General features: G+C 50.8%; 1 protein-coding gene across 4 annotated transcripts in view; it reads left to right on the forward strand.

Annotated features, from left to right (window-relative positions):
* Nucleotides 1-14,208, forward strand: part of irak1 (interleukin-1 receptor-associated kinase 1) — a 43,589-nt gene that overhangs the window by 26,613 nt on the left and 2,768 nt on the right. Inside the window, exon 13 of one of the 4 annotated variants that reach the window (XM_037245911.1) lies at nucleotides 10,669-10,908. The exons of the other annotated variants lie outside the window; for them this stretch is intronic. Within the exon in view, the coding sequence (XP_037101806.1) occupies nucleotides 10,669-10,806 (138 nt within the window). The 3' untranslated portion in view covers nucleotides 10,807-10,908. Of the gene's footprint in view, nucleotides 1-10,668; nucleotides 10,909-14,208 lie in introns of those variants that run through there. 4 annotated transcript variants of the gene reach the window in all.

Here is a 14,208-nt window from a genome sequence, read left to right on the forward strand (position 1 = left end):
GTCAGCTGCCTCCGGAGTCCCGCAGGCCAAAACGGCCCGATAGGACTCCTTCTTCAGCTTGACGGCATCCCTTACCGCCGGTGTCCACCAGCGGGTTCGGGGATTGCCGCCACGACAGGCACCAATGACCTTACGGCCACAGCTCCGGTCGGCCGCCTCAACAATGGAGGCGCGGAACAAGGTCCACTCGGACTCAATGTCCCCCGCCTCCCCCGGGACGTGGGAAAAGCTCTGCCGGAGGTGGGAGTTGAAGCTCTTCCTGACAGGGGATTCCGCCAGACGTTCCCAGCAGACCCTCACAGAACGTTTGGGTCTGCCAGGTCGGACCGGCATCTTCCCCCACCATCGGAGCCAACCCACCACCAGGTGGTGATCAGTTGACAGCTCCGCCCCTCTCTTCGCCCGAGTGTCCAAAACATGCGGCCGCAAATCCGATGACACGACTACAAAGTCGATCATCGAACTGCGGCCTAGGGTGTCCTGGTGCCAAGTGCACACATGGACACCCTTATGTTTGAACATGGTGTTCATTATAGAAAATCCGTGTCGAGCACAGACGTCCAATAATAGAACACCGCTCGGGTTCAGATCGGGGGGGCCGTTCCTCCCAATCACGCCCTTCCAGGTCTCACTGTCATTGCCCACGTGAGCATTGAAGTCACCCAGTAGAACGATGGAGTCCCCAGAAGGAGCGCCCTCCAGCACTTCCTCCAGGGACTCCAAAAAGGGTGGGTACTCTGAGCTGCTGTTTGGTGCATAGACACAAACAACAGTCAGGACCCGTCCCCCCACCCGAAGGCGGAGGGAGGCTACCCTCTCGTTCACCGGGGTGAACCCCAATGTGCAGGTGCCCAGCCGGGGGGCAATAAGTATACCCACACCTGCTCGACGCCTCTCACCGTGGGCAACTCCAGAGTGGAAGAGAGTCCAGCCCCTCTCGAGAGGGCTTGTACCGGAACCCAAACTGTGCGTGGAGGCAAGTCCGACTATATCTAGTCGGAACTTTTCTGCCTCGCACACCAGCTCGGGCTCCTTTCCAGCCAGAGAGGTGACATTCCATGTCCCAACAGCCAGCTTCTGCAGCCGGGGATCAGACCGCCAAGGTCCCTACCTTTGGCCGCCGCCCAGCTTGCAATGCACCCGACCCCTTTGGCCCCTCCCACAGGTGGTGAGCCCATGGGAAGGGGGACCCACGTTTCCTTTTCGGGCTGAGCCCGGCCGGGCCCCATGGGCGAAGGCCCGGCCACCAGACGCTCGCCTTCGAGCCCCGCCTCCAGGCCTGGCTCCAGAGGGGGGCCCCGGTGACCCGCGTCCGGGCGAGGGAAAACGTGATCCATTAATTTTTTTCATCATAAGGGGCTGATGAGCCGTGCTTTGTCTGGCCCCTCACCTAGGACCCGTTTGCCATGGGTGACCCCACCAGGGGCATGAAGCCCCAGACAACATGGCTCCTAGGATCATAGGGGCACGCAAACCCCTCCACCACGATAAGGTGACGACTCACGGAGGGGCCCGTGAGAGCCATACCATTTAAAAAAAAAAAAACGATACGCTAGATACAATTAAATGCATGTATTTTAATTAAGACCAACGATTTTTTGAGTGTACTAATGTATTGTTTTTAATAACGTCACCAAAAGAGCCATATTGGCTCGCGAGCCATAGGTCCCCGACGCCTGGTATAGGGGGTTGGCTCAGATAGTTATGCTCTTTTCGCCCTCGGGTGTTGGTCAGAACACAGGAGGGAAGATGTGGTTCTGTTTTGATTGCTTTACTGAATTATTGGCAAAAAAGTAACAGGCACTGTGGCTCATAGGGGCATACAGGGAAACTGGCAAAAGGGTATCGGCACACGTTTGGTCGTAAGGATGTGAGAGCAGGTGTGTGTGGTGTACATGGGTGAGTCTTTGGGTGTGTGAATGTGATTTTTGTGTGTGTGATTCTTGTGCGAAGCATGTGAAGGGTTTGAAGGGTGTGTGGTTCTGCAACAGACAGAAATACAGCACGTAAGTCAACGCTCAACTTCTGACGTCACACAACACTCGTAGACAGCACACATTACATAACTAACTGCGCGTAACGGTTCCGCTATACTAAATAACCATGAATGAAATACTCTCGGCAACACACCAAACATAAGTCATTGAGACAACAAAATACATTTGCTGGCGACCGTTAGTAGCCGTGGTGCTGCCTAACGGCTACTCGTATGCGAGGAAAATTTAAAGGAGCACGCCGAAGCAATCAATGAAACGGCGCACACACGAAACAAACCACATTCAGACAAACGGCACAACAGTATACAGTAGTGAGGATGAAATGTGTATACTCACTTTGTGTCAAAGACACACACCATCATAGCAACACACTCAGTCGATACCAGCAACTTTTAACTTACTGCTGCGCACAAGCTCCAGCAATCGCGATAAGGTGAGGTAACTCTCGCGAGACTGAAGGCGCGGTGACGTAACTGTCCAACATTTTAACATCAACATAGGAACCTTTCTAACATTTTCTCCATTTTCTGTTATCTCTTCTCTTATTTTCTTCTCTTTTCTTTCTTACTGCTATTTTTTATTTTTCTTCTTCGTTCTATCGCTATTTTTATTTTTCTTCTCCGTGACAGGGGTTCGCTTTGGCCTGGGGAGTTAAGTTCAGCATTAGCTTTAAAGATATCTGGCGCCTTCTAGCGTTGTGAATGGGTATAATGTCTAGACCCCGAATGTAAGACGACCCCCACTTTTTCAGTCTTATTTCAATACAAAAAACACCGTCTTATATTCGGGCCAATACGGTAATACAGTAATCCCTTGTTCTTCGCTGGGGTTACATTCCAAAAAGAACCCGTGATAGGTGAAATCCGTGAAGTAGAAACCTTTATTTTTTACCATTATTATACAGGTATAACATTGAAACCAAAGGACAAAATTTGTTTTCAGGCCCAAGCATTTGTTTCACAAAGAGAAGTAAACACTTTCTTCCACATAACTACAGTAAAATAATAATTTCAATCATCAATACAAAGTACGTACTATATAGTGCGCCTCTGCGGTCTAACTCCGCTCTGTAGTGTCTTTTTCATCTGAAGCCATAACACAATGCACTGTGAAAAAAAATCTGTGAAGCAGCGAGGCCGTGAAAGGTGAACCGTGATATTGCGAGAGAGTACTGTACATGCACATTTCGAAATGGTAGGCATTTCATATGAGCACAGTGAAATGTTAAACAAATTCGATAATGGAAAGCCTACAATATGGAAAGCTAATTTGATAATTTATTTCAGTTCCATCAAGCTCCGGACCACCTCTCGCTTTCAACTCGGTAATGACTTGAAGAACTTCAGTGGCAATTATAGTCTGAAAATAAAAGGAATACAAAATGAACTTAAATTTGGTATTAGTAATTAGATTAGAGCATACATCATCATCATCATCATCATCGGTTTAAAGTCCGCTTTCCAGGCGCCGCTGGGTTGGACTAGGTTCTCGATATGGCCTTCTTCCACCGGGAACGGTCCATGGCCATCTCGTGGTTGATGCCGAGTGCCTTCATGTCGGCTGCCACGGTCATCTGCCAGGTCTTTTTAGGTCGGCCACTGGGTCTTGTTCCCTCTACGTTATACGACATAACTTTCTTCACCCAGTCGTTCTCGTCCTTCCTCACTACATGTCCGTACCATCGCAGTCTGCCTCTCCTCACCACATCCACTATGGCCTCCACTCCCATCTTCTGTCTCAGCTCTGCACTGGTCTTTTCCTCCCTCATTGACACACCACACATCCATCTGATCATCCTCATTTCTGCTCTGTTTAGTTTGTCTTCATGTTCTGTTTTCAGGGCCCATGCCTCACTTCCGTACGTCATACTACTTCTGACACAGGCTGAGTACACTTGGCCTCTCATCTTCAGGGATGGGGCCTTAGATGTTAAGAAGGGCATGAGTTCCCTGAATTTCTTCCACCCGCTTCTCACCCTTGTGGTCACTGCTAGGTCCACCCCCCCATCAGCGTTAAGCATGTCTCCAAGGTAGCAGAAGCTGTCCACCACCTCGTACATCTCCCCATCTACCACGAGCCCCTCTTGCTCAGCTGGGTCTGCTTGGGCGACTTCTCCCCTACACCGCTTGCATTGGAAGGTCTCACTTGCAGCTAGTAGGCTGCCTTTTACTCCGCTGCATCTTCGGTGTACCCATCTCTGGCAACCCTTGCACCGGATAGAGTTAGCTTGCACTCCCTTCCCGCAAACTCCACATGGCCATGCTCCTGACTGCGATATCACTCCCAGGCCAGCACCACCGACCATGACCTTTGATTTTGCCGCATTCACCTTCATTCCTTTCACTTCCAGGCATGTCTTCCAGGCCGCTAGCTTCCTAGCTAGGTCTTCTCGGCTGTGAGCCATCAATACCAGGTCATCCGCGTAGAGCAGCTCCCATGGTAGTCCACCCCTCACTTCCCTCGATACCACATCCATCACGATAGCAAACAGTAATGGGCTGAGCACTGATCCCTGGTGCACCCCTACCCTTACTTCAAACCCATTACTGTCGCCAACTCCTGTTCTAACAGTTGTGCAGGCTCTGCAGTAGAGAGCCATCACAGCCTTTACCAGTCCCTCTTCCACACCCGACTTCCTTAGGGCCCACCTCACCACCTCCCTTGGCACCCTGTCGAACGCTTTTTCCAGGTCGACAAAAGCGAAGTACAACCTCTTCCTCTTCTCCTGGTGTTTCTCTTGCATCTGTCGGATGACAAAAATTGCGTCTGTTGTACCTTTACCAGGCATGAAGCCATACTGCATCTCGTCCACCTTTACCCGTGTCCTCACCCTCTTTTCCAACACCCTCTCTAATAACTTCATTCCATGCTCCAGCAGCTTTATGGCCCTGTATGACCCGCATGCCCCTTCCCTTTGAATAGAGGCACCAGGACGCTTCTTGTCCAGTCCTCCGGAATGTGCCCCTCAGTGATGACACTGTTACACAGGTCGGTCATCCACTGCACACCGACGTCTCCCGCTGCCTTTAGCATCTCTGCCACCACTCCAGATGGTCCAGCTGCCTTTCCATCCTTCATGGCCTTCATGGCTTTTCCCACTTCTGTCCGTGTGATCGGGCCAAATTCACCCACCACTTCGTCGCATCCCGCCTCACCATCCCAGTCATTCTCCACATTCAGCAGCTTCTCCATGTACCTTCGCCATACTTCCTTCACTCCTCTGTTGTCTGTCACGATGTTGCCATCCTCATCCTTCACACAGTTTGCACCGGTCACATCACGCCTCTCCTTAACCATTTGCTTCGCTATCTTGAAGAAGCTCTTTTGTCCTCTTTGACTCTCCAATTCACTTGCAAATTCTTTCCTCTTGGTCTCTTGGGCCTCCCACACTGCTGTCCGTGACGCCCTCCTTGCCTCTACATACCGCACTCGGTCTGCCTCCCTTTTAGATTTCTTCCATACTTTCTGGCACCTCCTCTTCTCATTCACCGCTCTTTCGACACTGTCATTCCACCACCATGTCTCTCTTTGTCTTGCTTTACCCTTTGACCATCCGCACACCTCCTCTGTGGCTTTAAGCAGAGCCTTCTTCATTGCCTGCCACTTGCCATCCACACCACCCGACTCCATCATCTCCTCCACTTCTTCTACTATATGCTCAATCTTCTCCCTAAACTCGTTTTTATTCCCTCCGCTATGTAGCTTCCACACCTTCAACTTGGGAGGATGCTTCTTAGCCCCCACCTTCTTGATCCGCAGAGTTAGGTCTCCGATGACTAGGCGATGCTGAGACACACACTCTTCTCCGGGGATTGCCTTGGCATCCCTGACCAGGACGCGGTCCTCCTTTCTGACCATGATGTAATCTATTGTGCTCTTGCAGCCACCCGAACTGTATGTTACTAATTTGGCTTCGTCCTTCTTGAAAAGCGTGTTGCACAGTACCAGCTCCAGTGCGTCGCCGAACTCCAGGATCCTCTCTCCCTCTGCGTTCCGCATACCGTACCCCTGTCCCCCATGTACCCCCTCAAAGCCATCTGACTCCCTCCCCACGTGTCCATTCAGATCACCTCCCAGAATTATAACCTCATTCTGGGGGATCCCTGACAGCACCATGATGGCCTTGTCCCAGAACGCATCCTTCTCGTCCTGACTTCTGCCAACTTGAGGGGCATAGATTGAAATTACGTTTGTCAGACGCTTCCCAACGATCAACTTCACAACGATGATCCGCTCATTTACCCTGCTAATGCTTAGCACTTGATCTATCCACTTTTCAGCAATAAGTACTCCAACACCACCAGTCCCTTCGTTGCAGCCTTGCCAGAAGAACTTGTACCTTCTGCCGATTGCACCCAGCATCCTTGCACTTCCACCCTTCCATCCCGACTCCTGGACACAGCAGACATCCACCCTTCTCTTCTGTAGATCCTCAACCACCTCCCCCGATCGGTGTGACATGCTGCCGATGTTCCATGTAGCCACCCTAACACGTGCCTCCTGCCCCTCTCTGTTCCGGTTCAGGCCTCCCCGCAGTCCATCGGGCTGAGGGCCGTCATATAATCTACCTGCGGTTTGGCCTCCTTTTCCATCATTCTTTTTGTCGTAGGCTGATGAAAATGCCCACGGAGTACTTAAGGCTGTACCCCGCCTCTCCTGTCTTTGTCTAGCCATACTGAGAATTCTTGGAGCAAATCTTTTTACAGCCGGATGCCCTTCCTGACACCAACCCAAGGGGAAATTGATTTTCTGTCGGGGTTGACTCCCTTAGCCCATTCCTCTCCCGAGGAGCCCACTGGGCAGTGGTACTATTTAACCCATAGTTGGGGGCTGGTTCGTGGGCACCAGGGCGTGTCCACACACCGGTGGGCCTGCGTGCCGCACGTCTAGGGGCCAAACCTCCTCCGAGTCCCTTGTAGTTTAGCCTGGGTCCGTGTTGTACCCAGTTACCATGTGTCGCCGCGTGGAGGCACTACATAGGGCTTGCTGTTAGAGAGGCTATGTACTGGCAGGGAGAGACTTACGCACTCGGCTCTCCCGTTCGCATACTGCTAGCCAGCGGTGAGGGTTGACAGTGAGAAGTGACATGCACTGGGCCCTCCACCAACACACTAGACGCATCACAACAACCCGACTTGGTGTTATGAAGTCAGACACACACATACAGAGGAGAAATACTGATTAAATGCAGAAACAATATGTTGTGGATCATTTACTACTATCTCATTGGCAACTCTAAGTTGATGAATCAAGGGTTAGATTGATAGGTTCATTAAATCTTTTATTTTACTTAATTTTACTGTCCCTCTGTATGAGATGAACATGTGCGATGCACAATGTGTCATAAATAAATCTGAGTCGAGATGCCATATTCAACGTCCAAGGAATAAATAATTATTAATATACAGTGATCCCTCGTTTTTTTCTGGAAAATGCGTTCCAGAACCACCCGCGAAAAACAAAAATCCGTGAAGTAGAAACAATATCCAGTAATCCCTCGTTTATCGCAGATAATTGGTTCCAAATACCACCCGTGATAAGTGAAATCCGCGAAATACTCTCTCATCTGTACATTTTTTTTTATCTGTACATTTTCTGTGTCAATAAATGTATATGAAACCATTAAAGTGCATATTTTATAATTAGAACATTAAATAATTGTTTCAAACATGTAAATAATACATTAATAGTATAAATAACATACAGAACATTTTGTATAAATATTGAAAATATAAATATTATACGTGTGTGTGTAACATGTTAACAAGAAGTACTGGGCAGGCTAACGCGTTAGCGGAAAGTTGCTAATTCGCGATCGTGCTAACACGCGAAAACGAACCTCTAAAGGAATTTAAACGAACATTTGGAGCAATACTACATTGTCCTAAAGGTTAGACACGTGATCGTTCATTTCTCTTGTTAGGAGACCCACTTACATCGTTAATGACTCCTGTACCACTGTAACTGACATACATACACGAATGTAAAACAGGAAGTGGTATCGCCTGAAAACGGCCTTCAAAATAAATCATCCTACCTCAAATCAAAGCACGGCTGAATAACATAAATAACATGGAGAATTCTTAACACATACTGTAAATATGTGTTTAGAACAACTTTTATGATTATAAATTTTTTATAACAAGGTACCAGTGTACATACTGTAAATATTTTATTATTTATTTTATCTTTTATTATTATAACGATTTTTCTATAACAAGGTACAACACTGTAAATATGTTTTTAGAACTCTTATTATTATAACAATTTTTTTATATAAAGGTACAAGTGTACGCACTGCAATTGTGTGGGCACTCCTTGCCTTCTGCTGGCGGGTGGGCAAGTTTTGTGCCATAATTCCTCAATTTAGAAGTTTTATTTTGACTTTTAAAAATTTTTTTAATTTGGGAAAAAAATCCGCGATGTAGTGAAACCGTGATAAACAAACCGCAATGTAGAGAGGGATTACTGTATATGTATGATTTAGAAATTTAAACACCATTGTATTGAAATTATCAACACATGGTGTATTTTGTTGGCCACTAGAGTGCGTGGATGCATTGCAAGTCAATTAGAAGAGTTTATCTTGCAAAGCAATGCAACGTGTCCACCTTCAAAAATACTACATGAGACTAACATCATGCATAGCGAAACCAAAGTCACGGTTGTGCATGAATTTCCTGTTGCATTGTGGTCCATTACACAATACTAACGTTTTTTAAACAATCCCCAATACTTTTACGCTACATAAACCTTTCCCATTCCCTTAATAACCATTGCCACACTGTTCTCAAAGTCAAAGTCAAAGTCAAAGTCAGCTTTATTGTCAATCCCTTCATATGTCAAGACACACAAAGAAACCGAAATTCCGTTTCCTCCATCCCACGGTGACGAGACATACAAGTAGGCGACACAAAACAGAAACAAGAAGGCACAAACCATAAATAATAAATAATAATAAAATAAAATGAGCGATGAATAAAAACAGACCAATAACCCATTGAATATGAGGGGCAAAACCGAGCCAGTGAGCATACAGCAAGAACAGGACGCTACGCTGAAAGGGGGAGCGAGTTCAGGATCCTAACAGCCTGGAGTACGAAGCTGTTGGAAAGTCTGGTGGTGCGGGAGCGCAGGCTCCTGTACCGCCTCCCAGAGGGCAGAAGTTCAAACAAAGAGTGAGCGGGGTGACTCACATCACTCACAATCTTGGTCGCCTTGCGAGTGAGATGGGAGGTGTAAATGTCCTTCAAGGAGGGGAGAGAAGCACCAATAGTCTTACTAGCCGTTTTCACAATGCGCTGCAGGGCCTTCAAGTCTTGGTCAGTGCAGCTGCCACCCCAGACAGCAATACAGCTGGAGAGGACGCTCTCAATGGTGCCGCGGTAAAAAGTAGTCATGACGGCCGGAGGAGTCCCCGCTCGCCTGAGTTTCCGAAGGAAGTACAGGCGGCGCTGGGCCTTCTTCGCCAGCGACGCGGTGTTGGTGGACCAGGAGAGATCCTCACTGATGTGCACCCCCAGGAACCTGCCGCTGCTCACTCTCTCCACCACAGCACCGTCGATGGTCAGCGGCAGGTGTTGTACATGTATTGTACCTCCTTCTGTACCGGTTGGTGCTTCTTCGATCACGCGTGGCCGGATGCCGCCTCCTGCGCTTTAACTAACACTCGAATTAACGCTCTATCAGGGCTCATTGCCGCTGTCCCAACACCTGGATGGCAGTGCTTTTTTCCTACGTGCAAAGGCGCTAGCCACCCACCCCGCGCTTGTCCTTAGTGAAGCACATTGCTCAGATGCGCTCATTGTCGCTGTCCCGACTCTTTCTCCACGGCAGTGCATTTTTCCCTCGTGCGCGGCTGTGTCATGTCTCGCCCTGCTAGACCTCGCCCGTCGCCAATACAGAACTGCGCGTGCTAATCAGTGCTGATCGTCTGTTTGACTTACGTACGCCTGCCAACTGATTCCTGTTTGTCTGATATGCTGTGTAGTGGTACGCCTGCTGGTTGTCTGCCTTGACACACGCACACCTACCACCTGATTTCCGTTTGCCTGATCCGCTCTATAACAAGATGCCGCCACGACGCGAGCTCACTGACCAGCTCGTCAATCGCCTCTTGCACCTCCTCTGCTGGCGTTCTAGCCTCCTTTTTCCTCTTTTCGCATTACCTAAACAAACAGTCCGTGTTAGACATGGTGGTCCTGCCTCGTTTGTGACAGGCTGGCTGCCGCACTTCCCGTGCTTGCCCGCAGTGACGCACATTGCTCAGAGGCACGCCCTGCACTGTCAGCATGTATTTAAATGCCGTTGTGGTATGTGACTTTACGTCACAGTACAAGTGTGACGTGACTGCCGTAAAACAGTTTGTTGGTCGGAAAAACGTTGAGTGTGTGTGTGTGATGAAAAATGAATGACAGTGAGCACGTAGCCGTTGTCTGCGTGTTTGTGAACATAACTTTGGCGACAAGGATGGAGCTTCCTTTGTCACCTCTTCCACCGTTTCTTGCTTTTTCCGGGGAGCCACCAGTCCCGTGGTCCCACTGGCATGAGTCTCTTCAGACTTTTATTGCGGCCGTCGGGCGACACGACGCTAGCAATGCAAGGCTAAGAGCGATGCTATTTTCACTGCCTGGGCACCAAGGGACAACGGATTTTCCGGTCTCTCGGCCAGCGACGAAGTATGCCAACTGTGTTGCCTTGCTCTCCGCACATTTCGCGGCCCCACAGAGCGCCATGGTGCGGCGGATCGTCAGCCAGCAGCGGCCCGGTGAGTGGGTCCACCATTACGTCGCCAATCTCCGTGGGTTGACCAGCCTGTGTAAATTCGGCGTCTTGGAAGAGGAGATGATTCGGGATCAGCTGGCGGAGCATACGACCAACACGAGGCTGTGTGAGAAGCTGTTTATGTCACAGGACGATACAACGCTATCTAAGGCGGTGGACATGGCCTTCAAGCTCAAGTCGGCTGCCATGCTCGTGTCCCGGCCAGAGCCCACCCCACTCCGCTGACTCAGACGGTGGCTTTAACGGCCCCGCTCTCCGAGGCTACCTCCGACGAGCTCGAGGTTAACGTCGCGGGGTGACAGGACGCCACACCACATCAGCACTGTGGGAATTGCGGCTCTTCGTCACACCCTACGCACGCCTGCCTGTCCGGCCGTGGGACAGAGGTACCAGCGATGTGGTAGGTTAAACCACTTCTCCAGAGTGTGCCGCTCTGCACCCGCTCCTGCCAGCCCCAGGTCTCGCTCATCCACTGCCTCTAGCCACACCACCATCCACTCTGTGGATTCCAGTGCAAAGCCGTTTCAGTGGTGCACAGTGGAGCTGGATGGTGTGTGCCTGCCACTGCTGCTGGACAGTGCGGCCTCCAGGTCTCTTTTGAACGTGTCCACGATCCGTCGGCTCTTTCCCCGACTGACGATTGAGCCAGGCGCGGAGGACCTGTACGGCTATGGGCAGGTTAAGATTGGCATGGTTGGTACTGCCAACTTTGCGGTGCGCTACGGCTCCAGGACTCTCCCTGCATTCACCTTTCAGGTATCTCGCCATGGGAGCAACCTCCTCGGGTTCGACCTATTTTGTGCCCTCGGCTTTTCCATCACGGACAACTTGGGCGACACCATACTGACGGTGACCGCACCCTGGTTGCAACGCTGGCCTTCACTGTTTGCTGGGCTGGGCTGCCTCACTGCCTTTGACCACCAGCCGCTCCTGGATCCTGCTGTGACTCTAGTCATCCAGCCTCTACGTTCACTGCACTCGACCTGCGTGACGGGGTCACGGCCGAGTTGCAAAAACTCTTGGACGCAGGCATCATTGAGCGGGTGGACGCATCACCATGGATCTCCAACCTGGTGGTGTCGCAGAAGAAGACAGGAGGCCTACGCCCCTGCATCAATCTCAGGCAGGTGAACAAGGTGGTGATTCCGGATAAGTACCCACTGCCCACAACAGAAGAGCTCTCAGCCAAGTTTCACGGCTCAGCAGTTTTCTCTAAGCTTGATCTCCACCAGGGCTACCTCCAGGTTCCCCTGCACCCAGAGAGCCGCAACCTCACCGCTTGTCACTCACATGGCGGTCTTCAGGTACACGCGCATGCCTTTCGGACTTAGCTCCGCCCCCAGCTGTTTCCAGAAGATCATGGCCACTATCTTTGCTGGCATCCCTGGCGTGGTCGTGTACCTGGATGACATCGTGGTTCATGGAGCGTCGTCAGCCCTACACGACGACCGCCTCTCCAAGGTGCTGGATGTTCTCTCCCGCTACAACCTCACGTTGAACGCTGAGGAATGCACCTTTTCTGCGTTCACCATCGAGTTCATGGGCTTCTGTCTGACCGCTGACGGTCTCAGCCCGCTGCACTCCAATGTTGATGCCATCCTGCGCCTGCCTGAGCCCACTTGCCCGGCACAACTGTCCTTGTTCCTGGGAATTACTGCATTCGGTCCACTGGTGCAGCCAAAACAACCTGGAGCTGAACCCGCTCAAGACCGTGGAGATGACAGTGGACTTCAGGCGAGACCCTTCACCACTTTCACCCCTCACTATCCGCAGTAATACTATTCTCTCCACAGACACCTTCAAGTTCCTGGGAACCACAATCTCTCGGGACCTGAAATGGACCAGCCACATAGACTCTGTCCGGAAGAAGGCCCAGCAGAGGCTGTACTTTCTGAGACAGCTCAAGAAGTTCAACCTGCCGCGGGAGCTGCTGAAGACCTTCTATACTGCCATCATCCAGTCTGTCCTCTGCACCTCCATCACCGATCCAAACCAGACAAGCACAGACTGCAACGGACAATCAGGACTGCAGAAAAGATAATTGGAATCAACCTCCCATCTATCCAAGACTTGTACCTGTCCAGGACCAGGAAACGTGCAAGTAACATCTCTACAGACCCTTCTCACCCAGGTTGCAGTCTGTTTGAACTACTCCCCTCCGGACGGCGTTATAGAGCTCTGTACGCCAAAACCAGCAGACACAGAGACAGCTTCTTCCCCCAGGCTGTCGCTCTGATGAACTCACACCACTCTTAGAGTCTCAGTCATTGCTGTGCAAAAACATCCTGCTCTCCACATCTTTTTTGAATTGTCTACATTATTTGTACTATGTGTCCTCTCTGCATCCATTGCAGCCTGGTCATCCTGGAAGAGGGATCCTCCCATCTGTGGTCTCTTCTCAAGGTTTCTCATTTCCCCTAGTTGGAGTTTTTCCTTGCCCTCCTGGGAGATTAAGATCAGGGAATGTTTGAGAATATTCGTCATTTTTTTATCCTGAGTGTTGTAAGTCACCTAAATGTTGAACAGAGGCAGTGATGTACCGAAGTCAAATTCCTTGTTTGGCACGCTCAAACATGCCGAATAAACATTCTTGAATCTTGAATTCTACCTGCGTTTCCTTCCCCACTACTCCGAAACCACAGCACCGCTGCATGCCCTCCTTAAACAGAATGCCTTGTGGTCTTGGACTCCTGCCTGCTCTGCTGCAGTCCGGCGGCTGAAAGCCCAGCTCACCTCTCCTCTAGTGCTCGCCCATTTTGATCTGCGGAGCCCCACAATTGTGACCTGCGACGCGTCCAACACCGCGGTGGGTGCCGTCCTGTCCCAGCTCCACGGGGGCATTGAACATCCTGCGGCGTTTGCTTCGAGGTCCCTCACCTCGAGCAGGCGGTTGCCGACTTCCTCTCCTCCCTGTTTGCCCGCTGGGGTGTGCCTGACACCATCACCACGGATAACGGCCCCCAGTTCATCTCAGCTGACTTTGGTTCCTTCGTGGAGGAGAGAGGGATCAAACATGTCAGAACGGCCCTGTATCACCCGCAAGCCAATGGGGGGTGGAAAGGTTCAACCAGACCCTCAAGAACAGTTTGAGAGCGCACCTGGCTGATGGCCTCTCATTCACAGCGGCCTTGGAGAACACCCTACTGCACTACAGGGCAACACCACAACCACTACCTCGCCAGCCTTCCTGATGCTGGGACGTGAACTCCAGCTTCCCCTGGATCGACTACGACCTCCCAGGGAAGACACGCTGACAGCAAATCCCTCTCCCAGAGACACGTGGCAGGGAACCAGCAACGCATAAAGCGGCGCTACGACAGGGTGCGCAGGGTGGGACGGCCCGCACTTGAAGTGTCGGACTGGGTCCGCATCCGTCGGCCCAACTGGTCCCACAAGCTGCTCTCTTTCTGGTCCTCACCACAGCAGA

The sequence above is a fragment of the Syngnathus acus genome, chromosome 2 (genome assembly GCF_901709675.1).
Source record: "Syngnathus acus chromosome 2, fSynAcu1.2, whole genome shotgun sequence".
NCBI classification, from domain to species: domain Eukaryota; kingdom Metazoa; phylum Chordata; class Actinopteri; order Syngnathiformes; family Syngnathidae; genus Syngnathus; species Syngnathus acus.